The 27,394-nt window shown below is 44.6% G+C and overlaps 1 protein-coding gene across 2 annotated transcripts in view; it reads right to left on the reverse strand.

Annotated features, from left to right (window-relative positions):
- The window catches only part of SH3PXD2B (SH3 and PX domains 2B), a 175,091-nt gene extending 148,713 nt beyond the window's left edge, over positions 1-26,378 (reverse strand). Inside the window, exons 1-2 of one of the 2 annotated variants that reach the window (XM_060240586.1) lie at positions 26,072-26,378; positions 8,754-8,834 (exon numbers count right to left, since the gene is read on the reverse strand). In XM_060240586.1, the coding sequence (XP_060096569.1) occupies positions 8,754-8,834; positions 26,072-26,143 (153 nt within the window). In that variant the 5' untranslated portion in view covers positions 26,144-26,378. The remainder of the gene's footprint in view (positions 1-8,753; positions 8,835-26,071) is intronic. The other variant, XM_060240585.1, reaches the window with a different exon arrangement.
- Between the last annotated feature and the right edge of the window lie 1,016 nt (positions 26,379-27,394).

The raw sequence follows: 27,394 nt of genomic DNA on the forward strand, positions 1-27,394 counted from the left end.
GCCTTCATCAGATCGAGCTTTCTGGAAAATTGCAAGCCTGGTCCTGGAGTCTGGGATCGTGACTAAAATGTCTCGTGGAAAATCCTTTGAATTAGAACGAAGGGCACCAAGGTGGTAGGCAGAGCCAATAAGAGGGGCAACACCGTCGTGAAGGTGGAGGGCAGAGGCTAGCCAGGTCGCTATAAAGGTTTTAAGCTCTTGGTTTTCTTCCGCCTGTTCAGGCAGGCCTCGAAATTTCAAATTTGCCGCCCTTAGTTTGTTATCCAAATATAAAATTTTCTCATGCGCCCACAAATCGGAGTGTTGAAGGCTCTCTACTGCTTCTTGGGCCTTGGTAGCTATTTCGAAGGCTGCATCTGCAGTTTGAGTGGCAGCTGCCAAAGTTTCATTAATTTTTTTAAGTTCGGAGTAAATGGGTGCAGTTGCCTTGGAAATTGCTTCCCCAATAGTCTCCTGCAACTGGGCCATTGCTGCGTGAAATGACTGGGAGGTAAGCAAAGCGCCTTCTTCAGTGACAGGAGAGGTACCGGACGCCATTTTCTCTGGCAAGAGAAGAGGCCCAGGCGAGGGAGCGGGAGTTTCAGGAGTCGCGGGGGGAAAGGTTAATACCTGTTGTGTCATTTTGGAGGTCTTCCTGGCTGCCCTGTGTGTTCTGACGTTTCTTCTGCCCATGCCCGGGCGAAAGCGAGGTGTTAGGAAGGAGCGGGGGGAGCGCGGAGGGACAGTCGAGAGAGAGCGGCTCCTTCAGGCGTCCACCATTTGCCGCGTCGCCCCGCCCCTCCAGCTTTTTCAGGCTCTAAATCGCCCGCGCAGATCCTCCCCGCCGCGGGACGACTTACCGCTGCCACAGAAATGCCGGCTTTTTTCTCTCCGCTCCGTTCCACTCGCGCCTGGGTGGAAACGGAGCTTCAAAGGGCCTCCTCGCCTCAGCTGTGTGCCGCGTCGCCGCAGGGTCTACTCATGAGTAGCCCTGCGCATTCGCCCTCCTGCTGGGTTTGTTGGGGCTAACCCCTACGCTCCCAGCCTGCAGCGCCTTTTTAAAAGGTCAGTAAATCTTCTTTCTTTTCGGATCTTCTGCGCTTCTACAGAAGCGCTCGCGAAGAACCCGTCCTGCTCATGCAGGGCCGGGAAAAAAAACTGGTGGGAGCTGGGAGGTATAGGCCACTCCCCCCCTTCGGATCATTTAGAAGACCCGACCCTGTGAAGAGGAGGAGGAGCCTATACCCAGTAGTCGGACCGACCCACTGTCCAGACCACCGGAGAATAGCTTTTCTGGTCCGGTACTTTGAAGGTCATCAAATGCTACTGGCATACATAATCCTCCTCAGGTAAACCCATCAAGGTTTTCCCAGATTATTGTTCACCTCTGAAAAAACCATCAAGTCACTGTTTTTGGGGTAAACATATCAAATTGCCCCAGGGAGCACTTCCCCCTATAATTGTAGCACTCTGCTCCATAGCAATCTGTGGGTATTCTTGGCGCCATACCTCATACCCCCATGTGCATGTGGGACTTCTCTTCTCTGTGAAACATTGGTCATTTTGCAGCTGCCTCCACAGACCTTACTCTCCAAGACTGGTAACTGAAGCCTCCTCAAAATTACTTTCTCCCATCTCCTCCCTGATTTCCTCTTAGCTAGCCTGTGTGTTTTCCGTGCGTTTGTATGCATGTGTTTTGCCCTTTTATTCCTATTTCAATAAAGCCTGCTCCAGCTGAACATCTGACAAATTTATTTCAAGAGTTCACTGATGGAAATATCCGCATAAACATAGGTGTAAAATCCCAGTTACCCCCTATTGCTCTGTCTCCTTAGAACTATTTCCCCCCAATTTAATAGAAAAGTGCCGGTTTGAGTAACACACATTAGAGTGGATTAGAATGCTGCCCACGGTGGCCCTTCAGCCATTCATAGGAGACTTCCTATAAGGACAGGAAAGGAACCTTGATTGTACTGAAGCAGCACTATGCTGTAACTGTGCTCTTCACTACACGGGGCATAGTGCTGATAGTCCATTTTTCCATGCACTTTTGCGCCCCTTGAGAAGAAGAGCTCACCTTTTTCTAACAGATCACCTCAGGTAACTTTTAGCACAGTTTCCTAAAAGCTTCTTTTGAGGGGGGGGGGGCGGGGGGGGAGAGATACTATTTGACTTCTATACTTAAAGCTCCAACCTCTGGATAACCAAACTTTGGTTCTTTTGACTGGATTAAGCAATACATTGTTCAAACGACAGTTCTGTGTTCTTTCTGCCTACTTATTTAAGTAATAATTTATCTTATGAAATGAGGTGATAAAGGCTCATCTTAGGCTGTTCTCACAGGTCCATGGGTCTATTTCGCTCTGCCTTGTGTTTCAAACCATAGCGTGTCCCCACTGTCTACTTTCAGGAGCTCACCCTTTGTTTCTCAAACCTGCTCTGCTAAACTCTTTCTGGAAAAGCACAAGCAAAACATGTTTGCTCACCATGTGGACAGCAAAGCTTTGATTTTGGAAATGTCCTGCCACGTTAGCATCATTTTACAACCTTCACCCACCTGTTGCTGACATCATTCTCCCCCTACACACACAGAAGGACTTTTTATGCTTTTTTGTTTGTTTACAGAAGTGCAGAGTTGTTAGTGGGCAGAGCTGGCTTGGAATCCAAGCAAGGCTGGGAAAAGAACTCCAACTCAGTTGTACCATGGTCACTTCTTGCCCTCTTTTTCTCCTCTCTGAGCCACTATAGAGTTCTGTTCCATTGTGCTGCAGTCCCAGTCTGCATACCATGACCCACCTGTCAGTCCCACCTTCTACAAACAGCAAGCAGAGCAGAACTGGAGCTCAATGACACCTGTTCAACTGTCTTAGGTGTCATCTATCCCAATGAGCATTGATTCAACAGCTATGGCATGCCCCCAAAGGGCATGCAACCCACAGTTTTGAATAGGAGCAATTGGATTTTAATTCCTTTTTAGTTGCAAGTAAATAGACGGAAGTGTAATGCTCTAAAGCCTTTTATCTTCTGGTTCTCCTTGTCAAAATCATGCATTAGTATAACTTCTAAGTGCATGACAATAGGAAAATTTTGGTCTCATAATGCAAGGCAGTCATTTGGGGTATAATTACCAATTCTCGTGCCAGTTAAAGTTTCCACAGGATTGGCCAAATGGGAATCATCAGCCAAAATACCACTGGCACATTCCAGACCTCTCCCCTCAAATTTTGATGGCAAAAACACTTCACTTCCAAAAGCAGTGACACCTACAAACGTACTGCCTGGCACAGTAGGCTATGAGCTAATGGGAAAAAGGTCTTTTCTATGAAAACCATTCATCCATATGAAAAAACTAGGAAAGAGATTGGCAAACCCAAAATTTATGATGACACATTAATCCATATTTTTGCACGCTAAGAGAATGCGCCTTATGGTATAAGACAGAATATAATAGAACAAAATGAAAAGGACTAGAAGCTAAAACAGGATACAGTGTGTTGTAGTAGACAATGATCACGGAGGCACTACGTCAACAGCCACCCCAATAGCTTCCAGCACCAGTTGTCATCTGGGCAGAGACAATACTGTTCAAACCAAGCACAGTGTCTCCTAGAACCAGGCTACAAGTACAATGTTCAAGTATACAGGTAGGCAACCTATTGTCTGAACATGCTTCAGGTTTAGCTTCCTGCTGTTCTTCACCCAACAAGAACAATATATCAATTTATATAGATTGGTGTGCCAGTTTATATTAACCAATACCCAGCTTATCTGTAATAAATACTTACAAATTCAGAACAAAAGTTTTTACGAAACCACAACAAGAAATAACTTTTGGACTGCCTCAAATCCTACAATCATTACACCAAATATAGACCGTTTTTGCACACAGCTCACCTCGCAGTCACAATCCTGGTCCCTCCACAGCATCTGGTTGGATTTCCCAGCATCTGTGCTGAAGTTACAGGAAGTGCCTCAGCTTTTGTGTAGCAAATGTAAACCGCTAAAATCCAGTTTACGCTTGCTACGCAAAAGCCGTGGCACTTCCTGTAACTCCGGCACAGATGGTGGGAAATCCGACAGACGCTGCGGAGGGAACAGGATTGTGACTGCAAGGTAAGCTGTGTGCGAAAACGGTCATACTATGAAGTACTGGTCAATCTTTTGGTCTGCACCAGTGGGCTCTAAATCTGGGTTCCCTGCTGACTTCCCAGTAATAATGCAAACATGTATAAGAAACTGGGAGCTGACCAGCTTTGTGTGCAAAATCTTTAACCCATTCCATTAGTTATTCTTTATTTTAAAAGATCATCTCTTGAAAAAGGGAAATGAAAAGTAAAGAACTGTACAAATGAGCTTTATCCTTCTGTGATAAAGTGATTACCCACCACTTTTTTATTTCTGTAAGGTAAACGTGACGAAGCAACAAGGAAAAGGTACAATTATCTGAAGAAATAATATTTTTCTTCAGCATTCACTCTTTATATTAATCCATACCATTTATGTATGCCTCAGAATATTCAAAACTCTTCATGTACATTATCCTCTGCTGTGCTTAAAAGTTCCTGTCCATTAATAAGCCTATATTTAACAACTAATATTCCACTTTTTGTTGTGGTTTAGATGGCTCATAATATATAGAAATTCAACAGTTTATAGAAGAAGACATTGGATTTATATTCCGCCCTCCACTCATGAGTCTCAGAGCGGCTCACAATCTCCTTTATCTCCCTCCCCGACAACAGACACCCTGTGAGGTGAGTGGAGCTGAGAGGGCTCTCACAGCAGCTGCCCTTTCAAGGACAACCTCTGCCAGAGCTATGGCTGACCCAAGGCCATTCCAGCAGGTACAAGTGGAGGAGTGGGGAATCAAACCCAGTTCTTCCAGATAAGAGTCCGCACACTTAACCACTACACCAAACTGGTTCTCTATTTATAATGGAGGGTCTGATCAGATGATACGTTAAACATGAGCTGGGTTGGGAGAACTTCAATCCAACTTGCATTTAATGTATCAGATAATCAGACCCTGCATGTGCCTGGTTGGCATAGGTGTTAAGGAACGCATTACATATGCACAAGTTGCCTGGCTCTTTGTGATGGACAATCTTACTCAATGGTTGCATATAAAGCAAAATTGGGGCAATAGCCCTTAGAGTAAGTGTCAGGGGTTAAAGATGGGGACTTATAGAAAGCAACCTAATTTTCAGTGTATTCATGGCAGAGGCAAGATTTGAACAGCCAAAGATTTGATGGCTAATGTTTCAGTCTTTGACAGCGGGATCACCTGCAAGAATTACCGCAGTCTAAGCCACTGAAATCAATAGAGTAACTCTGTATAGGAGTTTCTTAAATGCATTAGCTCTCCAAAATGGTCCCCAACATCTCTTTAAAATAAAGACATCAGGAAGCCTGATGTCTTTATTTTAAAGAGATAAATCTCACACACCAGAAAAGGGGGTGGGGCTCCTAAAATGCTGTTTGGTATAGGCAAGTATGCCACTAGTTATCGTCAACCTTAATTGCTCTGAAGTATAGAATGGTCAATTTACAAGTGAATATCAAATAACTAAAACGCAACCAAAACCCTTTTTAGCTGTGACGTCTGGTTCGGTCAGCAGTGAACCTGTTACTTTACGTGCACGTTTGCCAATTTCCCCCATTAATAAATGCAGCTTTGGAAAGTACTGTTCCACAAAGGGTGCATTCTTCCATCACAGTTACAACACAGAAACCAGCTGCTGGGAAACTATTTGCAAAGGGAAAAAGCTATCGTCTTTAGTACTCTACAAGTTATCTCAGAGATCTAGACACGGCTGGCTTTGCAAATCCAGGGCAGAGAGCAGCAGCAGTCTCTTAAGATTGCTGCTCCTCTCAGCAACACAGAAGTCTAAACCTTCATTCCCCTGCAGGAGGACAAAGTAACCAACACAGCTTGTTTGCAAGCTAGCAGCACTCAAGAAGATCTATGTCAGCCAGGGTCTGAAAACTGAAGCAAAACCTCCTTTGAAAAAAAAAAAAACAACCACCAGGGGTTTAACTTGTCCATTTTCAAGAAAAGTATCAGGGATCCTCAACATCCACTGGAGTGACTTTGTGACCAACACTGAAGTCCTCAAGCGGGCAGAGGTTACCAGCATCGAGGCACTGCTGTTGAAGACGCAGCTGCGCTGGGCAGGGCATATTTCTAGGATGGAAAACCACCGCCTTCCCAAGATTGCCCTGTATGGCGAACTCTCCACCGGCCATCGAAATAGAGGGGCACCAAAGAAGAGGTACAAGGACTCCTTGAAGAAATCCCTTAGCACCTGTCACATCAACCATCACCAGTGGTCTGACCTAGCCTCAGATCGCAAAGCATGGAGGCACACCATCCACCAGGCTGTCTCTTCCTTTGAGAACGCACGCATAGCTGGTCTTGAGGACAAAAGGAGATTGAGGAAGAATCGCACTGCTACAGGACCAACCCTAAATCAGACTTTTCCCTGCAGCCGCTGTGGCCGGACCTGCCTGTCCCACATTGGTCTTGTCAGCCACCAGCGAGCCTGCAGCAAACGTGGACTATTGCACCCTTCTTAAATCTTCGTTCGCGAAGCCAAGCCGAGAGAGAGAGAGAGAGAGAGAGAGAGATCAGGGATCTCAGTCAGAAGGTAGATATGAGGGGATCTCAGTCAAAAGCCTCTTCCAACAGCAATGACCAACAGCTGTGCTCAGCTTTCAGGATCTGGAACTACCTGGCCCTATTCAGGATTCACATACACCAGACAGAGGTCACGGCCATGAGAATTCCCAGGCTATTTCAACAGGTGCTCTTTCTGTATTCTGCTCCTTCAGCAATGCAGAGTTGGCTCCAGCAGCCAAGTTTGTGTTTTGGCTCATAAAGTCCCCTTGGCTCACCTTCCTTTGGAAAATGTGTTCTCCCTTATGCACAGAACCAGACAGCTAAAGTAGCAAAGAAGCAATTGTCAGTGCCAGTCTCTACATCCTGGCATCCCAAACTACTTTGAGTTGCTTTCAAGCATTCTCTTCTTTCACACCAAATCAGACCAGCTGCTGTGGTTTTGTTCATCGTAAAAGGCATCCATTCCACCCTCTCCAAAATCACAAATTTCCAGATAATCATATTAAATCCCCCTCAGAATTATAAACAGGTCATGAACATTACAGAATAGACAAAACAAGTTTCTGGAACATCGTAATGCATTATCTTTCTGTAAGTGCATGACGTATCATGAAGCCCCCTCCCCCATCTCCTCTGCGGTAATCCCATTTCTGGCACGAAGACACCAGTTGTGCCTTTGCAGCAGTAGTCGTGAGTTCTTATGTCTAACTACATGTACTCAAGCAACATAGCAATTCAGCTCAGTACTGGATTTGTATGGCACTGCAGGGAAACCAAACTAATTTCCTCCATAACAAAACGCTCATGATTTACAAGCCACATTCACATGTTAAACATGAAATACTCATATGCAAACATGTTAAAGTTTCACTTTTTTCCTTACCTCTTCCAATTTAACAGAAACATAAAACTGGAAGGAACCCCAAGGATCATCTAGACCAGGGGTCCTCAACCTACGGCCCGCGGGCCAGATGCGGCCCGCTGAGGACGTTTATGCGACCCGCCAGGTTATGGCAAAATCAGACCGGAAGTGACGTTCGACCTAAACTTGCGTTAGCAACGCACACTTCCGGCACTGGGCTGAGGCGGCGGAGACAGAGTGTGAGGCGATACCGAGGTGAGGTGAGTTCCCAGGCCGGGGTGTGTGGTGTGGGGAAGGGAGAGAGATGCAGAAGACGGAGAACTGACGGCCCGCGGCCTTGTACAGTAACGGCAGTCCGGCCCTCCAACAGTCTGAGGGACAGTGAACTGGCCCCCTATTTAAAAAGTCTGAGGACCCCTGCTCTAGACCAATGCTCTGCACAACGCAGGAACGCACAGCTACTTCCCCCCTCCCGCAATCCCACAGTGACACTTACTCTGTGACCGCAGAAAGGCAAAAAAAATCTCCAGGACATCTGGGCCAATTTGGCCAAGAGGAAAATTCCTTCCTGACGAAAGTGGCAACTGGCATTATCCTGGGCATATAAGAAAAGACCACAAAAGCCCGGCACTGGCTCATCACTTCCTTCCCCACCTCTCATTATATGTTTAAATCTGTATTGAGTCATAAAATCAGCATTCTTGCATATCTATCCTAAACTCACTCCAAAAGCAGTTTACGGTGTTAAAGTCAATTGTTAAGAGCTCAGACTAAAAGCTGCAATAAGGTCACCTATAAAAACCCTGAACTTACATGAAGAGGCAACAAGAGGGAGAGAACCACCATCCAACTTCAGCAAAAATTTGCTGTTAACATCTGTAGCCAATCTTTGTTTAGAAAAATGAAAGTATTTTTAAAATGAAGCTTTGGCTTAACCTTACTGCTCATGAGTCCAAGAATGCCCCACACCACGCTCTATAATGTCCAGCTCCAATGTGACCGGAAGAAGAAGATATTCATTTTACATGATACCTTAGAAAGGGCAGTATAGACCAGTGCATCACTGAGACAGCTCCTGTAGTATGTAGGTACAGGAAAGCAAACACACTATGTCATTGTGCTGTTAGAGCTTCAGGCTCAGTGATTTGAACCTGTTAACACTTACAGCGTATACAAGCAAAACACTGACGCCTGACAAAATCAGGCGATTACAGACTCAAAATTTAGGCAAGATAATAAATTATAGCACTCCCAACAGACATCCCAAATTACAATGGAAACATAACATCCTACCTGCAGGTCAAAGAATTTGCTATACCGGCGATAAATGACCTCTGTAGAGCCATTGGACCAAATGACTTTGATGATATAAACCTGTAGAGAAGAAGGAAGATAATTTTAAGACATCTCAGATCACATTAAATGGTACGATTATGAAGGCTCTAAGCTCCCAGTAATGAACAAAGTTATCTTTTAATGCATCAAGTTAGATCCTACTATTCTGCTCAGGTAAGTGGAATGGAGTGTCAGAAATACAACCTATTAAGTTTCATATATCAGTTATACCAGTAAAAAAAATGCCACCATGAGTGAATAACTTACAAGAAACTGCTGCTGCATCCATGGATATGTGGAAACAGGGATGCTTCCTCCAAACCACTACATTCAAAAGAGTGTTTCAGCTGGTCATAAGTGAACATAATATAGAAGTGAAGATGTACACAAGGCCAATAGTTCTGAAATGTGTACCTGTATTGCTCAAATCATATTTCTGGGTTAAAAAATAAACTATACACAATTGTCTGACACCTGGCATATATATTTTCCCAAGACTTTTTCTGTAGCAGGAACTCCTTTGCATATTAGGCTGCACACCCCTGATGTAGCCAATCCTCCAAGAGCTTATAGGGCTCTTAGTACAGGGGCCTATTGTAAGCTCCAGGAGGACTGGCTACATCAGGGGGCTATGGCCTAATATGCAAAGGAATTCTGGCTACAAAAAAAGCCCTGCATTTTCCTGTATCTAGGTCTCAGAAAATGAATGACTATGCTTTCTTTCACCAGTGGAGAACCATATAAAAAGGTACCTTTGCGTTGCTTACAATCTCAACTTTCATTTATTTTATTCACATTATTTATTGTCCATCCTTCTCACTGGGACTCAAGGCAGATTACAAAGTTAGTACAATCAACAGGATGCAACATTCAGTAAACAATGAAAAAAGGATTACGAGTGTAGAAATCTGGAACCAACCAGAAATCTAAAAAACAGAATTGGAGCAAAGCGTAAGTATGAACTTGACACATTAAACAATGCAAAAATTACATAGTAGGTTCCTACTTACAGTAAAATATAGATTATAATTCCTCATCGTTTCGCCAAGTAATTTTGTAAACTCTTTTGTACAGTGCAACACTATTACCTGCGTAGAAAAGCCCACTAAAATAATTAGCTTTTGCACAGTTTGTGGAAAGCAAGGAGAGTGGTTCCATAAGGTGGGGGCAACAACAGAGAAAGGGCATGTACAGGCAGTTGTTGATTTACCCATCTGCAGGTTGGCACCTGTAGGAGGCCCTGCTCGAATGAGTGAAGCTGTTATGGCAGAGCACGGGGGAGCAGTGACCCCCCCCAGATAAGAGGAACCAAGACCATGCAAGAGTGACAAACGCTGGTCCATCAGCTTAAACTGTCTCTACAATGCGAGCTGTGCCACTAAGAAAATGTGATTTGAATGTGGTTACTAAATTGTCACTTACAAAGCCAGCCCTTAGGACCAGTATGCCAGAGCTCTTTACACATATGGTCTCTATGCCTAGTTTCCAAATTGAAAGGACGCTTTACCTCACTATTTTGGCCTCTTCTCCCTAAGCCTAGTTGCAAAATTAATCACCATTCAATGATCCGAGATGTCTGGTGCATGGTGACAAAGAGCAGAGCCTATTATTCAGCACTGTTGTAAGGGTTTAGAAGTATACGGAATCTGTTTCTTGGGAGAAAGAGATCAAGTTCTCCTGAGTTAGCTAGTTTCCCACCCACACATAAACTCCACTGGCCTGGGAAAAACTGGGAAATATTTAGAGATCATCAGCTGTTAGTCTTGGCCGTCAGCCATGCCACATACGGACCATATCTCCCCCTAAAGATCTGCTGCCTTTTCTTCCTTGCTGCTTGTTCACCTCTTGAAAACGAGCAAGTTGCATTGAAAATCTGAGGCATTATTTTGCCCAGTCCCACCAACAATTGAAAAAGGGATTATTTGCAGAAGAAAAATTCTACTTCTTCATGAATTGTCACATGCTTTTCCCTATGAAATTAATTTAATTTTATCTCAGCATTTCTGAGGGCCTGCCTAACTGATTGTTAGCAGGCTACCTTTAGTATATTACCAGGCCAGCACATATAAGCGCTTTTACATGTGGTCAAAAATACAAATGATACCAGTAAGGGTTTCTCTCTCCCTTCTAAATTGTCCACTGGGAATTTGGTCTCAGTCTTTCGTTTACCATGGTGAGGAGCTATGAGAACAGTTTTGGAGTGACTTCATTTGCAAATAGACAAGTGAATGAATAGTATGTGGTTTACAGATTTATTTTATTCTTCATCAGATATCGAACTGTAAAGATTTCCCTCTCTGACATCTTTGCTGAGGTGTAGGAGTGGGTCATACATTTTTCTTCCACATTTATACACCTATTCCACTTCTTGCCTTCTGGACTTTCCGTGCAGTAGTGTGGACCTTGCTTCACACATTAAAACTGCACTGAAGTTGGTGCATGAAGATGGATGCACACTGAAATGCAAAGTGTCACTTCCCATGTGTACAGATGTTTACACACACATACATACACTGCTGGGCAGAGATGCCTTAATTCTCCTTGGCAGGAATGGGCCTCCCAAGACAACTGGTGAAGCTTGCTTCTAGCCCACTACAACCACAGCAAAAGATGCTATTTAGAAAACTGCAAGTCGGTCATCATAATTACCACTTTTGTAAGAAAGATTTTAATTTGTGCTTTTTTTTTTTACCTTTTCTACTTGAAAGGAGCCAACTCTGAAAGATGATGCCCTTAAAAATGCTATACACACCCAAAAATTATTAGACATAACTGTAAAGTGTAGGCAAATGTAAGATTACTTCATGTTTTTATGGCATTCTTCTGAAAAATCTAGCCTTGCCTTTGAACAAATATTGTATGCCCTTATTGACACAGGTTTCACTTCACTAATTATTTACAGTCTTATGTAAATAATTTCCATACATCTGACTGAAACCTCAGGTATAACTATACGCAAACAGGATAAAGAAGTGGAAAGGAGGGGGGGGAGACAAAAGATACAGGCTCTTCCAGCCCCAGTGGAAGAGTCTCTCTCTCTCTCTCTCCCTCTTGGCAGGCTGCCAGCAGCAATACATTACTGAAATGCTACAGAATGCTTAGCAAGCCAGAACTTCTAAAGGCCAAAGACTTAAATGATGTCATGCTGGCTGTTCTGCAGCAAGCCCTTCTGGTGAAGCTAAATGCAACTTGGGAGTCCTCTGGATGAAATGGAACACTTTATTTGTCAGAGATAGACTGTGTATTCCTAATCACACTGTCAAAGACAACCGTGAAATTTCATATCCAGGAAAGATATTAAGAACAAAAATTCTAAGTGTTTTTCATTGATTATTCAATGATCTATAGAACTTGCGCATGCTAAAATTGCAGGCTGGTTCTAATACTCGCCATTTTGATTATTCCATACACAGAATGGGAAACTGGGACTGAGCATGACCTCCACAATGTATTCAATATAATAACAAGTGTTCTGTAACATCCGCACATCTCAGGAAGAGGTCCCTTATGCAGGCCCTATGCCCTACTACCTGCAAGGATTACCTGACTGGAAAGCATGTCCACAGCCCTATGACTTCTAACTGGAAGGGGAGGAGGATCCATGTAACAATCTGAAACCACACTAACAAACAAAAACATGCAATAGTTTTTGCATGAATAGTAATGTTTATGATTATTTGCTCAGTAAGAATGAGAAATGTAGTGAAAACCTAAATTTTCTGGGTTAAATATGGTTGCTAGGTGTGGCCTGGGGAGGACAGAGACCTCAGCAGGGTACAAACTGATCTATGTAGTCTGCAGATGAGTGTAATTCCAGGGGATCCTCAGATCCCACCTAGTGTCTGGCATCCCTAGAGTCAAATATTAGGTTATCACAATAGTTATTCTCAATAATAATATAAAAATCCCTTCTACCCTGCACTGGTTTACGTAGATAAAAAAATGAGGAATAGCAAAATATTTTCATTACATGTATATAGTTCAATAAGCAGGAGAATATAAAACTTTCCAAGTGAACAAGACAGACTTATGACTGGGTATACCCAAACAGTGGGCACAATCCAAAGAACAGTACAAGCAGTTCTGAGCTTAAATTTCTTGAACAGCAGCCCCAATACTGCATGGAAAGAGACGTGCTTTAAAAGCAGATTGTGTGATCTTACGTAAGGATGTGGGGAGGAGAGTGAAAAGAGAGAAAAATAATTCTCCTGGTCCCTTGCTAGTCCTTGGACATGTGTAAAGTAACTCTTTGGATCCTTGCCATCACCGCTTATTATATAAATTATTTTAACTTCATTTCTGACTGGTATAATAATAATAATTCATTTCGTATAACTTCAGGAAATTGAGCAAAGCTTTTAGCCCTATTCCCTCTCCATATTACTACAGCTAAACCAATGAGATACATCAATAAAAAGTGACAAATGATTAACATTACTTCATTAGTAACAAACTGAGGGAGATGGAAATGTGTTATACTTTGAGAAAAAACCTGTTGATTTAGTCATTTCTGATTCAGATTTTAGTCGCGGATGAAAAATATATGTTTATAGGAGAATATGTATGTATGTATGTTTGATTAAGAGGACTAACTTACAAATATGAAAGAGTGAATACTGCACACACCCCTCCCCCACCGATTACTTGAATATTGCCAGATCAGGTATTTGCTTTTGGGGGGGGAAATGCCCTAAGGGTCTCCCATAACATTTGAAAATGCAACATTTTAATTTTAAAATGTATTATATGCCTAAGCTATATAAATTGTTACAGTAGCTAAGGAAAAAATGAAAAATTATTTCAAGAGGCCCCTTGCCAAAACCTGCAAGGAAACCCTCTCCACCAGCCCGAGATACTCTCCAAGCTTCTGCCACGCAGGCCACAAGCCCAGTCCTGTTTATCTCCCACAATCCAATCTACTGGAGCATTGGGCCCGAGCTGAAGTGGCGCAAAGGAGAAGTACCAAAGCAGCTTAGGATGACATAAGTAGTTCTTCCTCCATTTTATTCTTATCAACCCTGTGAGGTAGTTTAGAAGAAGAAGAATTGCAGATTTATACCCCGCCCTTCTCTCTGAATCAGAGAGAGCGGCTTACAATCTCCCATATCTTCTCCCCCCACAACAGACACCCTGTGAGGTAGATGAAGATATTGGATTTACATCCCGCCCTCCACTCCGAAGAGTCTCAGAGCGGCTCACAATCTCCTTTCCCTTCCTCCCCCACAACATACACCCTGTGAGGTGGGTGGGGCTGGAGAGGGCTCTCACAGCAGCTGCCCTTTCAAGGACAACCTCTGCCAGAGCTATGGCTAACCAAAGATCATTCCAGCAGGTGCAAGTGGAGGAGTGGGGACTCAAAGCCGGTTCTCCCAGATAAGAGTCTACGCACTTAACCACTACACCAAACTGGCTCTCTTTAGGCTGTAGGGTTGCCAATCTCCAATTTGGGACAGGAGATCCCCCAGTTTGGAGGCCCTCCCCCTGCTTCAGGGTTATCAGAAAGGGGGGGGGGTGTCTGCTGAACACTCCGTTATACCTTATGGAGACCAATTCCCATAGGGCAACTTACTTAACATACGAGCCACACAGAATTAATGTCATATGTTTGAGAGCTGCAAGGAAGGAAGGAAGAGAGATGGGGAGGAAGGAGAAAGAGAGGCAGAAAGAAAGCAACTTTATTTTTTTTGCAATAACATTTCTAATTTATTAGTTAGAAAAAAATGTGTGTGTAAATATATGTGCGTGTATATATATATATATATATATATATACACACACACACACACACACACACACACACACACACCTCTCTCGCTCTCCCTGCCACCTGTTTTCGCTTCCCCTGCCACCCATTTTCGCCTCTCTCACTCTCCCTGCCACCTTTTTTTGCTCCCCCTGCCACCTGTTTTCACCTCTCTCGCTCTCCCTGCCACCCGTTTTCGCTTCCCCTGCTCTTCCTACCACCCGTTTTCGCCTCTCCCGCTCTCCATGCTTACCCTTTTTCTAAACTAAAACCTCAGCATTCAGATTAAATTGCCATGTTGGCATTTTGCGATAAATAAGTGGGTTTTGGGTTGCAGTTTGGGCTCTCAGTCTCTAAAAGGTTTGCCATCACTGTTCTAGGCCATCAAATCCCCACAAAAAATCAGCTGTCGCATTCTACATATTTAGCAATTCTACCCTATTGTAAGAGATTTAAAAATTTTGATCATTTAAAAATCAGGTCTGAATTAATGGGTTTTAAACTATTTCTATACAGGTACTTACAAACCACAGATAATAAATGCTACTAGGGATGAGCAAGAATTGACTAACAAACTAAAGTTTGTCACAATTTTTGGCTGCTTTGCAAAACAATGTCCATGAACTGAAGTAACAAAAAAGGACCATTTCAGTTGTAGCACTTCTATTACGGAAGATCTTCCTCTCATCAAGAAGACTGAGATAGGAAAAAGAAACACTGTGATTGCATGCTGTAGTGTCCTGTCCACCTGTTTCCAAATTACTTGTCATAGCTGCAGGAATATAAAAACCTGATGAAGTAGCAAAACTTTCCACACATTATTTTACAGATGTGAAGTCTGCCAAGAGTTCCCATCAGAGTCTGACAGCAGATCAAAAACGGGGTTTCCCTATGCTTCAAAGAATGATGTGGACATGTTTTAAATTTCCAGATAGCTATTACCTCTGTGCTACAAAATCAAGACTGAAAAGGATCACGACTACAAAACACCTTCACAAAAAACTTTTTAGTAGGAACATTGTATTGCCCCCCAAGTCGGAATGAAGAGTCGGACACAATGCATTGGTATAAATAATGGGCCACTTTATTAATCATCATAATAAAACGGCAAGGGCACCCAAATTGCGGCCTGGTCAGGATCACCACTACAAAACACCTTCACAAACATTGTAGTCTCATGAATAGTTCATCAGCCTGTCTTCAGTTATGTAGTCCATGGCTAGAAGCCTTTAATTGCTTAACACAACTGACCACAGCACAAACATATAAGTCAACCATCCACAAGACCAGGATACATGTTAATACCCCTTATGAGGTAAATGCAAAAGTTTAGCGCACAGTGTAAAGCAGACTTGACATCATGATTCCATTATACTTGGCCTCTAGCAAAACAAGGAAAAGCAACCGCAAAGAGTTGCTTCCTTCATTCCCACTTCCATTTGAGAAGCACGTTACTTAAAGTCCAGCCAATTTTGTGTCAAATTTTACCCTATGAACCCACCCCTCGACGGATTTGTTTCTCATGAAGTCACTTTTCAAGCACTTATTTCTTCAGTCTAAACAGCCAATCCTTTAAGCCTTTTCTCCTCCGGCATTTCAGTTATGCAGCAAATACATACAGCAATTCTACAGATGGTTTTCCTAGTCTCCCAATGTCCTTCTGAAGCTAAGAAGCCAATATTCCCATAACATCTAGAGCCCAACCAATGACAGCCACTCAGGGACAGTGTGTACACACAGTTCACCAATATCCCAAAAAGTCAACATGGCCTATTCCAAAGTGCATGTGGTCAACTCCAAACTGCAGTTTGTGGTACAGAAGAGAAGCATCTTCTGATCAGAATAATTAAATTCATATTTAGATCTGAGTCCAGCAGCAGAGACCAATAAGATTTTCAGGGCATACACTTTTGAGACAAACGGAGCTTTGACTCTCAAAAGCTTATACCCTAAAAATCTCGTTGACCTTCAAGGTGCTACCAGACTTGAATCGAGCTGTTCTACCGCAGACCAACCTCTGAAGCTATATTTACATTCATTTGTATATTCACCGTCTCTGACAATTGCACTTGCTAGTTTGACACATGAAAGCAAAAGATACCTCTACTGAGCTGTAAACTGGACATGATTTTTCTCTCCTAATGCGCTGAGAGATTAGCATGGCTCATGCAAATTTATTCAGGGATTTACTGCACACTCAGCAAACCAGTCCTTTGCCAACTGATAATGGACAGGGTAAAAAGTGAGTTTCTCAAGCAGGTCACAAATAAGAGAAGACAACAAGTCCTATCAGAAGACCCAACAGAAGCAAGCACAATTTAAAAGTGTTTTAAAGAGATGCTGACTAGCTGCATGACAGGATCTAACATCACTTGCACTAGACGCTAGACACAATCAAGAGCACTTATCTTGCATGTTAATACGGTACGCCCCAGCAGTATCTCTAGAGCAACTGGCCACTCAAACAGTATTGTTATCTGAAACAAGCCTCAGTGCTCAGAGGCTGACTGAAGTCCCGATGCTAAGAACGTTTATTTGAGAGTAAGCCTGCATTAAGTTTCTCCTCGACCCGTGGGAGCCGTACAATATGTGTGAAAGAGCTGTATGTGGATCCCAAGTCACAGTGTGGCCACTCCTGGTTTAGACCATGCTGGCCTTGGAGCCTGATTAAAGACAACCTGTTTTGTGGTCTCACCAGAGTAAAGTTGGAATAAACATACAAACAGGGATGCATGTTTGCACACTGGGTCCATGGTACTTCTGACCAGGCATGGGCATGAACTCAACCATGAATCACAGTTTGTGCATCAACCAGGTCGATTTGTGTTTTGTTCCAAACCAGTCTGGACCTTGGTGCTTTGTTTGGTTCATTTTTGCTGTTCACTTTCCCAGGCAGTCTGGCACTGATTCAATCAATTCCAAGCAACACTGCGGGTGGACTTCTAGGAGCCTTAGCAACACCCAAAGCAGCTTGATTGACCGCTCCAGAAGCCAGTCACAGAATTCCCATTCTGCAGCACAAAGAGAAGTGAGAGCTGAAGCTGAGCTTTCCTGGGGGCACCTGCTTTGGGGGGCTATAACTTGGACATTCCAAATCCAATCTTTATCAAACTTGAAGGGTAGGTGGAAGAGAGCCTGCTGAAGACTCTCAGTGAGTTTTACAGTTCCCAAACCAAATGAACCAATAAAACATGAATCAAATGTATCACAAAATGAAACAAACCACCATTTCCTCATATTCATGCCCATCCCTACTTCTAACCTTTGTATGCTGAATAGGCAATTCCACATTCTGAATACTATTCTACTCAGGTCTTGGGCAGGATCTTTTGTTGATTTAGAGAGCCTTGCTTGTTCAAAATATGGAAGCCTCAAACTACAGGCACTGAAATTTCAAACTACAGAACTGCTGCAATAATCCAGAGAGACCATGAAGAAAGGAATGGTAAGAAATGTGGTTGGTCTTCAAAATGAATGTAAAACCTCACGCCTTAGAAAGCTCTCACATTAAACTTCTAAGTAACACACAAATGAACAGAAAATCCCATTCCCAGATAAATCACAGGTGTGCAGATTGAAAAGTGTTAACTACCACTTAGTTCCTATAAATCAGGTAATGCGGCTTACCTTCAAAAGGCAGCTGAAGCACATTTCCTTCAGGGTGGGGGGAGTACAACAGCATTTCTGAAGCTCTAGCGCTCAAGCTAACGATATTAATAAAAACATGGCTGGGGGAGAAGTAGGCTGCCAACTCCTGGTTGAGATATTCCTGGAGTTTTTAGGATGGATCCTGGGTAGGGCAGGTTTTGGGCAGGAGACAGAGCACAGCTGAGTATAATTTCATAAATGCCAAAGCAGCCATTTTCTCCAGGAGAACAGATCTCTTCAGTCTGGAGATTGGTTGTAATTCCAAGAGATTTCCAGGCCCTACCTGGCAACTGGTGACCCTAGAGAGGAGGGGATGGAACACAGTGTCGGGAACAGAGAACGTAACAGAGGCACAATGGTCTTCTGAGAATATGGCAGGGAACAGAAATCTCAAGACAGAAAGGAGCCAGGGAATTAAGATGGTTCTCAAACTATTTCAGACACACCCCTTCAAAAAGTAAAGAAATATGGCTTATCTTATAAAAATACAGAGTGAGTAGAAAGGAACACAATGACATGAAAAAGGAGAGGAAGATTCCCAACCCAGATGGAAAACTAAGAGACACAACAAAAAATTTTCAGATGGGATTAGACTGAGAGACATCAACAACTTCTACAACATCAGCCACATGAACACTTCTGCAAATGCTGCTAGAACTGAATTACAGAAATGGAAAGCCTGTTCCCGTTTACAGAGCTAAAGCATCTTCCAAGGTTAATCAAATGACAGGAAGTATGAGTTGAGGCTAATATTTTTTTTGCACTTTACAGCTAAACTAGTCATAAGGCCCATTACAAAGAGAAATACAATGAGCGCTAGAAATTTGCTGTGAGTGAGTGTCATGGCATTGGCAGACGGGCTGGGGAGGGAAGGGAAAGATAGTTTGTTAGGAAGGGAAATGGAGAAAGTGGGGAAATGTGTGGTAGGTTATCAGAGAAGGGAGGTAGATTGAGAATGAAGGGACGGGGGCAAAAGTGATGGGGGTAGATTGCTTTTCATTTCCTGGTTGGTCCAAAATCACCCAGTCAGCTTCCAAAGTAGAAACTGGGTCTGGGAGACCGTGCTCTGAAGCGCTGACTGCCATGTCACACTGGCTGTCCTAGGGAGACTGCTGCTGAACAGGAGCAAGCAGCAAGGTCTAGGGTAGCCAACCTCCAGGTCAAGCCTGAAGAACTCCTGGTATCACAACTGCACTCCAGAGAAAAGATCTCTCTCTCCCTGGAGAAAATAACTGCATTGGGGGATGGACTTTATGGCATAATGTTCAGCTGAGGTCTCTCCCCTCCCCAAAGTCTGACTTCCATAGACTCCACAAAATCTCCAGGAATTTCCTAACCTGGAGCTGGCAACCCTAGTCAGGACTGGGCCCAATGAGTTTCCCCTCAAATGCCAAAATAGGTCTGGAAAGGGCCTCCTCCTCCCACCTTTTACTGACAAAACTTGGTTGGCTTTCAACAGGCATGGAGGGGAAAGTGAAGGTAGCTTCCCCAGTGGCCCAATCATAAACACATGACTCCATATTCTCTCTCTTTCTGTCTCTTTCTCTCCCCACCCCCTGCCCCCGTACCTAGAATAAAACATCATTATTATTCTGCCAAGGGATGCCATTTTTTGGTCTATATCTCTCTGGCTATTTGGTTCCTCAGTGGAGGAGGGGAAGGAGCTCTCAGTCAATCGAGGGATGGTTTTCTTTACCTCCTCTGTGAAGCTGTGCCAATCAAGAGAAGGCTCTCTATGTCAGTTTCCCTCTTCCTCCCTCCATCAGCCAATCGAGGAAAGGTTTTCTTTTTCTCCTCTGCAAAGCAGTGCCTTAGTCCTCAGCCAATGGAATGCAACAGACCTTGAGTGCTGGTTGATGGGCCAATGGTTTTTGGAATGCACCCCACAGCCAATGGAAGAGCCAGATTTGGCCACTACCACAGAGCTTTTATTATATAAAGCAGGGTTTCCCAAACTTTTCTTTCCCGTGGCCCAGTTATTTTTACACTTATCCTTCATGGCCCAATAATATTGGGAAGTGGAGCCAGGAGACTTTGGGGGTGGAACCGGGAGACAGGAATTATGTCATTTCCTGTAATGTCAAGGGCCAAGTGATGTCACTTCTGGGGCACACTGAACCAAAACTCCACCTTTTTCTGTGATGTCACTTCCAAGGCACTCCCCCAAACCTGCCTCTTCTTTGGAAGTAAATTCATTTTCAGAAAAATCTCTCTGAAACTCATGCTGAGCCAAAATGGGGATGGAAAGTGGGCGGTCCTCTCTTTTCACCCCCACACCTGCATGCACCTATCTGTTTGTGTATTCTTCTCCAGCTTGCAAGCACTCCTAATGCCCATGTTCAATTGCCTGCACCACCTACCCATCCCTTCCTCAACAGCACTGGCCAGTGTATGCAATTGGGAGTGCTGTTGCCATTGCCATCAGGAATGCCAGCACTGTCTACCACCCACACTGGGCCCTGGCAGCTGCTCTACCTCAAAATATGCTGACGTATTTAGTAGGCCCATCCTTCAGCCGCTACTACTGGAACCCTGCTTCAAGCTACAACCAAGCTTGCTTGGTTTCAAGAAAATCTTTCGACAGCTATTTTTCATACTTTTCTTTGGTTGAAACACGGGGAAATTGCTGTGAAAGGTAGCAGAGAATTGTATTGCAATTAATGAATTAATTTCAAGTTATATGAAGTTCATACAAGCTTTTCTGCAGTTATCCCAAAAAGGATATCTATGAGGGGCTTGAAGCTTTTTACTGGCTGTGTTTCCCATACCTTTAAAAGCAACCTGTTGTGCAGATACTTAGCCAGTGGACTACTTTCATCCTTTTTAATATTTACATGAGTTTAATTTTAGTGTCAGACAGCTGTTAAAAGCAGGACCAGTAAAATGGTGCCAAGTTCATAGTACCATCTCTTCCAGTGCTGTTGAGATATATCACAGTAATCTCCAATAATCTCTTTCTGTCCCACACCTCTTACTCTCACTCACTCACACATAAATCTTATAAAAGGCCACCTGGCTACAACTGGGGGTGCCAACTTTTCATTGGCAGAGCTCCAATGTCTGCAACAATGGTATGATGAACAGAAAAGTTTTATCCATTAAAAATGAAAGGAAAGAAAGAAAGAGAAAGCATGAAATGGAGGAAAAGGAAAATAAAGACATGGAAAGAAAAAAGCATAAACATAAGAGGAGCCATGTTGGATCAGGCCAGTGGACTATCCAGTCCAAAATTCCCTCATACAATGCCCAAAAAGCACCAGAATGTCCACCAGTGGGGCCAGGGCACTAGAAGTCCTCCCACTGTTACTTCCCCCACTCCCAGCACAAAGAATACAGACAGAGCGTCGGAGGGGAAGGGAAGGGAAGGGAAGGGAAGGGAAGGGAAGGGAAGGGAAGGGAAGGGAAGGGAAGGGAGAAAGAAAGAAAGAAAGAAAGAAAGAAAGAAAGAAAGAAAGAAAGAAAGATAGATAGATTAAGGGGGGCAAAGAAAAAAAGCCTTCCTCACCATCAGATGACCCCAGCCAGCAAAAATTCTGCCCAGGGGTTGTTTGGAAAAAAAAAAAAAGCTACTGGAATGCCCACTCCCCGCCCCTCCCGGCTGAAAAAAACACACACACCCTTCTTTGCCGCCCAGGCCTCCTGGGGAAATCTCCCCAAAAGAACATACTGCAAGGCACATGAAAACTGATACCTTGAAGAACACTTCATGGGTCTTTTCTCTCAAACACTGGAAGCGGGGGAGAAGGAAGTAGAGGCAGCCCAACTCCTCTCTGAACAACACAGAGACGGGGCAGGGTTAGCTTTGCTGGGGGCAGGACTAGCTTTGGCTCTTCTTGTGACCCGGCAATGAGGCTTCCATGGCCTGGTACCGACCTTGCAAATGGGAAACACTGATATAAAGGATAGGAAGAAGGTTGGAAGTTGCCAATAGGGAAAATCTGTGTTTGATCCTCTGTTCACAGCTGAATTATGACATCACCAATCGTGTCAAAGCTACTCCAAAAGGGAGACGTTGTTATTTAAAGAAAGTATGCATACACAACACAGCATAGCCTGTCTCCATGTCCCATGGTTGCAATCAAGTGAACATAATATTCCATACAGGTAACTGGGGTGTTGGGGACCTGAGTAACCCCCAGGCACCATGACTCTCCAGGGACCCACCCTCAGTGTCCATGCACCAAAGCAGCAGCGCATCTGATCCCTTTAAGGCCAAGCCTGTTGCTCTACTGCTTGATAATGACTGACACTTCAACAGCCCACTGTCTGATGAGCGGCTGGGACGCAGTCTTGAGCCAGCGGTGAGGAAACAAAGAGATGAGTCACAGCTGAGATGTGGGGGCTGCAACAGCTTCTACAAAATTTGTTCACATCCCATGAGAGTTCCAGAGGGGTGGAGCCTCTGAAGTGGCTGGCCCCAGGATAAACCATGCCCTTCAAGGCAGAGGGAAATAGGTCAGAGAGGACACACCGGCTCCTGAGGTTGACAAGAGCAGGGTCAAGAGAGAAGTGAGAAACCAGGGAGATGAAAACCTCATTCCCTCTCAATCTGAGGCTTGTGGATGGGTATGGAAATCTGGGAGACTTGGGCAAGTTTTCAATACAGGGGCATGGTCAACGGCAATTGTTGTGGTCTCAGCTGTTGGGAAAAAAAAACAGACAGCATGAGGAAAGAACTACACACAGCGAGACTGGGGAATCTGAGGTATGAGAGGACTGAAAGATTTGCCAGAGATACTTGTAACTTCTCTTGGAATAAAACACACACAGGGTGAACAGCAGGAAGGAAAGGAGATGCCTGTCATCAATCCCCCTGCAAATCATCCTCTCCATCATATTTTGTCAGCTCTTCCCCCAGCCAGTCTAAAGACTGGAAGCAGGTATGACTGGGAAGGACGACAATCTTGGGAAGGGGTATTTGCACGGGAGATGTGGGGGTCATAGGAAGAACTTAAGCGCTTACTGATTCTGACCTGTAGATGGAACCGACTCCCATGTCTGCATTACTTCCATGCATGTGGACTTGGGAACACGCATTTCCTGCTGTACCAGGTAGTTCCAATCCAACTCATTAGAAGTTCACGCTTCTGTCATCCCACACCACAGATAACTACAGCAAACTATCTGTCTGACAGCTTCTGGAAGCCAAATTCTGATCTGATCTGGCAGGGCTGTTCTTATGCAGATTGGTTCACACAAAGCACAACTGTGTAGGTAGCGCATAAAGAGGAATGTGCAAATGGGCCCAAGGTTCAAAAATCTCGCCCCATCGCTCACAGAACTCTGAGCATAAACCAAGGCCTACACGAACAAGTGTTTGTAAAGAGCGTGCCACACCCACCCACCAAACTATGGAAAAAGAAGACAAATCAGAAAAGCAGAGCTGTGACTTTTGAAAGGAATTATCTACATAGCCCTCAGTCGCCATTAATAGTTGTACATGCAATGAGCGTTCATGCCTACGCGCTCACTACGCAAAACAACCTGGATTGCATTTGATATGGTCTCTAAAACATCTTGAATTCAAGGAGACAAAGGCAAGCAACTCTAAGAATTGATACATGTAATGGTCAGAGACTTCCCAACCCTATAGTTTGTTAGAGAACAGGATTATCTAATTTCAAACACAGCAGGTAATTTGAGTTTGCCAATTAAATCTTAGACTGTGAACTCTTGTCTGTGTTACCAAACCAATTCACATAACCTGTCCAAAAGAAAATGAGGTCTTGCATTGTGGGTAGCAGTAGGCACAATTTCTGAGATTATCTTACCCAAATGACTCATTCTTTCCCACATGCCAGAGCTCTTTGTATGTGGTCTGCATTGGTGCCCTTGACTGCAATAATGGCACTGGATGCCCTGGCCCAAAGACCTCCCCTACCACATACGCGGTTTATGTTTTCTGCCTATTACTACACTTCCACATAGAACTGGGGTACACCAAATTGTGCCTCAATCAGTAATCATAAGTAAATGCTTCAAAAGGAAGTGAAGCCTTCCTAAAAAAAAAAAATGTATATGATTTTTTTAAAAATCGGGAATGCGTTCAGCATACCATGCACAAAGGAAAAGGAAGCCTGCCTGTTTCAGTCTGCATAAATAAATGTCAGAACGATTTTATGAAATGGGCCCACTAACCAGCAGCAATCCAATTGCAACAAGAAGCAACACTGTCTGTGCCCAAAGCAGCCCCTTCCCCCCATATAACCAAACCTAACTAATGTGCTCGACCCCATTCATTCTTTACTCCCCTCAGGTCTCTCCCACTCTCCTTCTGCTATCATTGTCGCCACTGCCAACATTTAAGCTAACATTCTCTGGAGACTGGGACTGATTCCTTTTTTGTTTACCTAAAAGACGATGGCTATGAGTGGTACTGTATATGCATTCAACAGAACCATCACAACTGAAGTCTGACAGCTATCAGTCTCCAAAGGAAAAACTCCTATCTGACCATTAAGAATCTGTAATTTATTCAAAAAAGTTTGCATGATTCTACACTAGCAAGCAGCCGTCCCTGGCTACCTTATTTTGTGTCTAATACATAGCAGCAAACTAGGTGAGGGGAGATATGGGGTTAAAACATCAGTATTCTCTGCTCAATTTCATCCCTACACTACCATTCACTCCTTGTTCTCCTCTGCATCCTAAATGCCTCCTACTCAATTCCTTTTTAAAGTTACTCTCCAAAACAAGCCACTTCCCATGTTTCTGAAGCATCCATACAAAGAGTTTACGCCTTGGGCTCCTGATTTTTCTGCATGTTACACCACCGCCCTGGATTCTATAATAGGCATAAGTTGCCTGCCAATAATTACTTCCACAATCTGGAAACCATAATTTTTTACAGTGCTAATTCCACTAATTTTAGGATTTATTCATTGAGAATATAAGATCTGAGAAGTGGGAGAACAGATCTTGCAAGGAGGAGCATTTGCAATTCAATAGACATGCCCTGCTTCAGTTGGAATGACACACCGCAACATCCAGTTACCGCCCCAGTGGGCACACGCTCCAGAGAGAATGACCGTTTTGACACATCGCTGCCAGGTTCACACATCCCCACAATACCTGCCGAGCAGGCACGGTATCAGGGAACAGTAGCAGCCTTCTTGCCTTGGGGGTATGTTAAAATCTGCACAAACTTCACACGCATAACCCCTAAGGTGGATAACCAGCCAAGCATATTCCTTTTCCTATATTTTTAAATAAAAGGAAATCAGTTGAGTGTTTTGCTAGGGACACATATCTGGCAGAAAAGCCACTACTTTCCTTTCTGGAAGCAGAGACCCATGGAGCAAATCTTCTGCCAAGAGAGCAGCTGCTCTCCAGATCCACTCCAGCAGTTTCATTTGAAACCAACTTTTAAAACAAATATAAGGGAGATGCAGCTTAACCCTTCCCATCCCGCCACGGAACTCTCCGGGGCCCTAACCCTGCTGTCCAAGAGGCCAGTCGACGTGCACAGCCCCGCCTTTCTTAAGCCCAACTCTGGTGCAAGAAAGCAGCGCGGGCGTGAAGAACTTCCTTCCTGCCTGATCCGTTGCGAAGTTACCAGTCCACGCACAAGCAGAAAACATTTCCAATTACAAACATTCACGCATGGTGAATCCAACCGGGAAGGGAGAAGACCACATAGAAGGGATCAGCGGAGGCAAGGGAAAAAGAGGAGAGCCCTTCGTCTCTTTGCCAGGTAGCTGCAGCCAGCTTCCCTCCCAGGGAGAGAGATGCCTCTGCAGAATCCGAACAACGCAACTCCAGCAAAGGCAGAGGTCTCGCTCCCATGTGCAGAAGAAGAAAACCACTAGAGATTTTTTTCAGAGGCTTCCCGGTCCTCTCAATCCCTCCAGCCCCTGACTTCATACACACACACGCGCGCACTCACATAGTGTTTGTTGGGAATTCGCCTCTTCTGCACGTCCAGCACCTTCACCTCCAAGATACTCTTCCGGGGCATAGTTTTGGTCCTCTGCAACCCGCACCCACGAAGGAAAAGGGAAATAACGTACAGATCTCAGCGTGGGAAGGGGAGCAAAGGACCCCCCCCCTCCCTTCCGCCAAGCTTTTAACGCAGCCAAAGCTCCTAGCGCAAGCCTGCAAACTTAAAAAAAAGCAGAGAGATCGCGCTGCCGGGAAAGAATAGCCCGAGCGACTGCTCTCTTGGCGTCCGCTTCCTCTTCCTCCCCCCACCCAGTTCTACCCCCTTCCCTCTTTCCCTGTCCAGAGTTTGCAGATGCGGGACTCCTCCCAGCCCATCCCTGCCAAAGCAGCCTATCCCACTCAGGCAGTGCGGTTAGGCGCTCCGATCCAACCCAGCAACCCGGATTCTTAAAGGGCCACGACCACCGCTTGGCTCGCAGCGCTTTCAAAAAAAACCACACACACACAAAACAAAATCCCAGCAATAAACTAATCCTCGCCAGTTCTGTCGGCTCGCCCTCGCCGGGCGGCTTCGCTTTGCATTCGGAAGGGGGAAAAAGCAGAACTTCGCAGCTCTGGGTGGAATCCAAAGGCGCCCCCGTAAATCAACCCGTCTCTCGCCCGCTGCGCCGTCGCGAGCCGCTGGAGCGGAGCGCCAAAAGAATGCACGAGGCTTTTCCTGCCCCGTTGACCACCTCGGCAGCGCCGCGGCTAGCTTCTGAGCGGGGGTGGGAGCAAGCGGGCGAGGCCGGCCATCGGGCAAAATGTAGCCCTCGGTGAATGCTAAGGGAGGAGGGAGAGAAGACCTCATGCAATGCAAAGATTATTTGTAACCTCCGTTTGACCCCAGGCCCCTGTTTCCAGAGAGCAGAGCGCGAAAGCAGCAGACGAGGTCAGAACACGATGTTGCTTTGTGTTGCCCAAAGAGTAATGGGGTCAATGAATGAATCGGCCTTTGAAACTGCAAAAAATGGAACCCTTCGGCGTCTGTTTGCACGAGAGGGGAGGAAGGCGATCTTCGGGGCCGTCACAGAAATGGATACGCTCTTGGAGCTCTGAAAAAAAAGAGCGGGCAATTTACGGGCTGCAAAAAACTCCCAAGCCGCTTTTATTAAATCATGTCCTATCCAGATGAATGGGCGGGCTGTGACGCAGCCTGGAGGTTACGAAAATGCACGCGCTTGCAACAAGAAAGAGGAAAGTTTGCGTTTGCACGGGAGCCCTATATACACATTACAGTTAGGGCTTGGGGGTGGAGTCAGGGGACTTTGGGGGTGGACCCAGGAGC

Source organism: Heteronotia binoei, chromosome 5 (genome assembly GCF_032191835.1).
Source record: "Heteronotia binoei isolate CCM8104 ecotype False Entrance Well chromosome 5, APGP_CSIRO_Hbin_v1, whole genome shotgun sequence".
NCBI classification, from domain to species: Eukaryota; Metazoa; Chordata; class Lepidosauria; order Squamata; family Gekkonidae; genus Heteronotia; species Heteronotia binoei.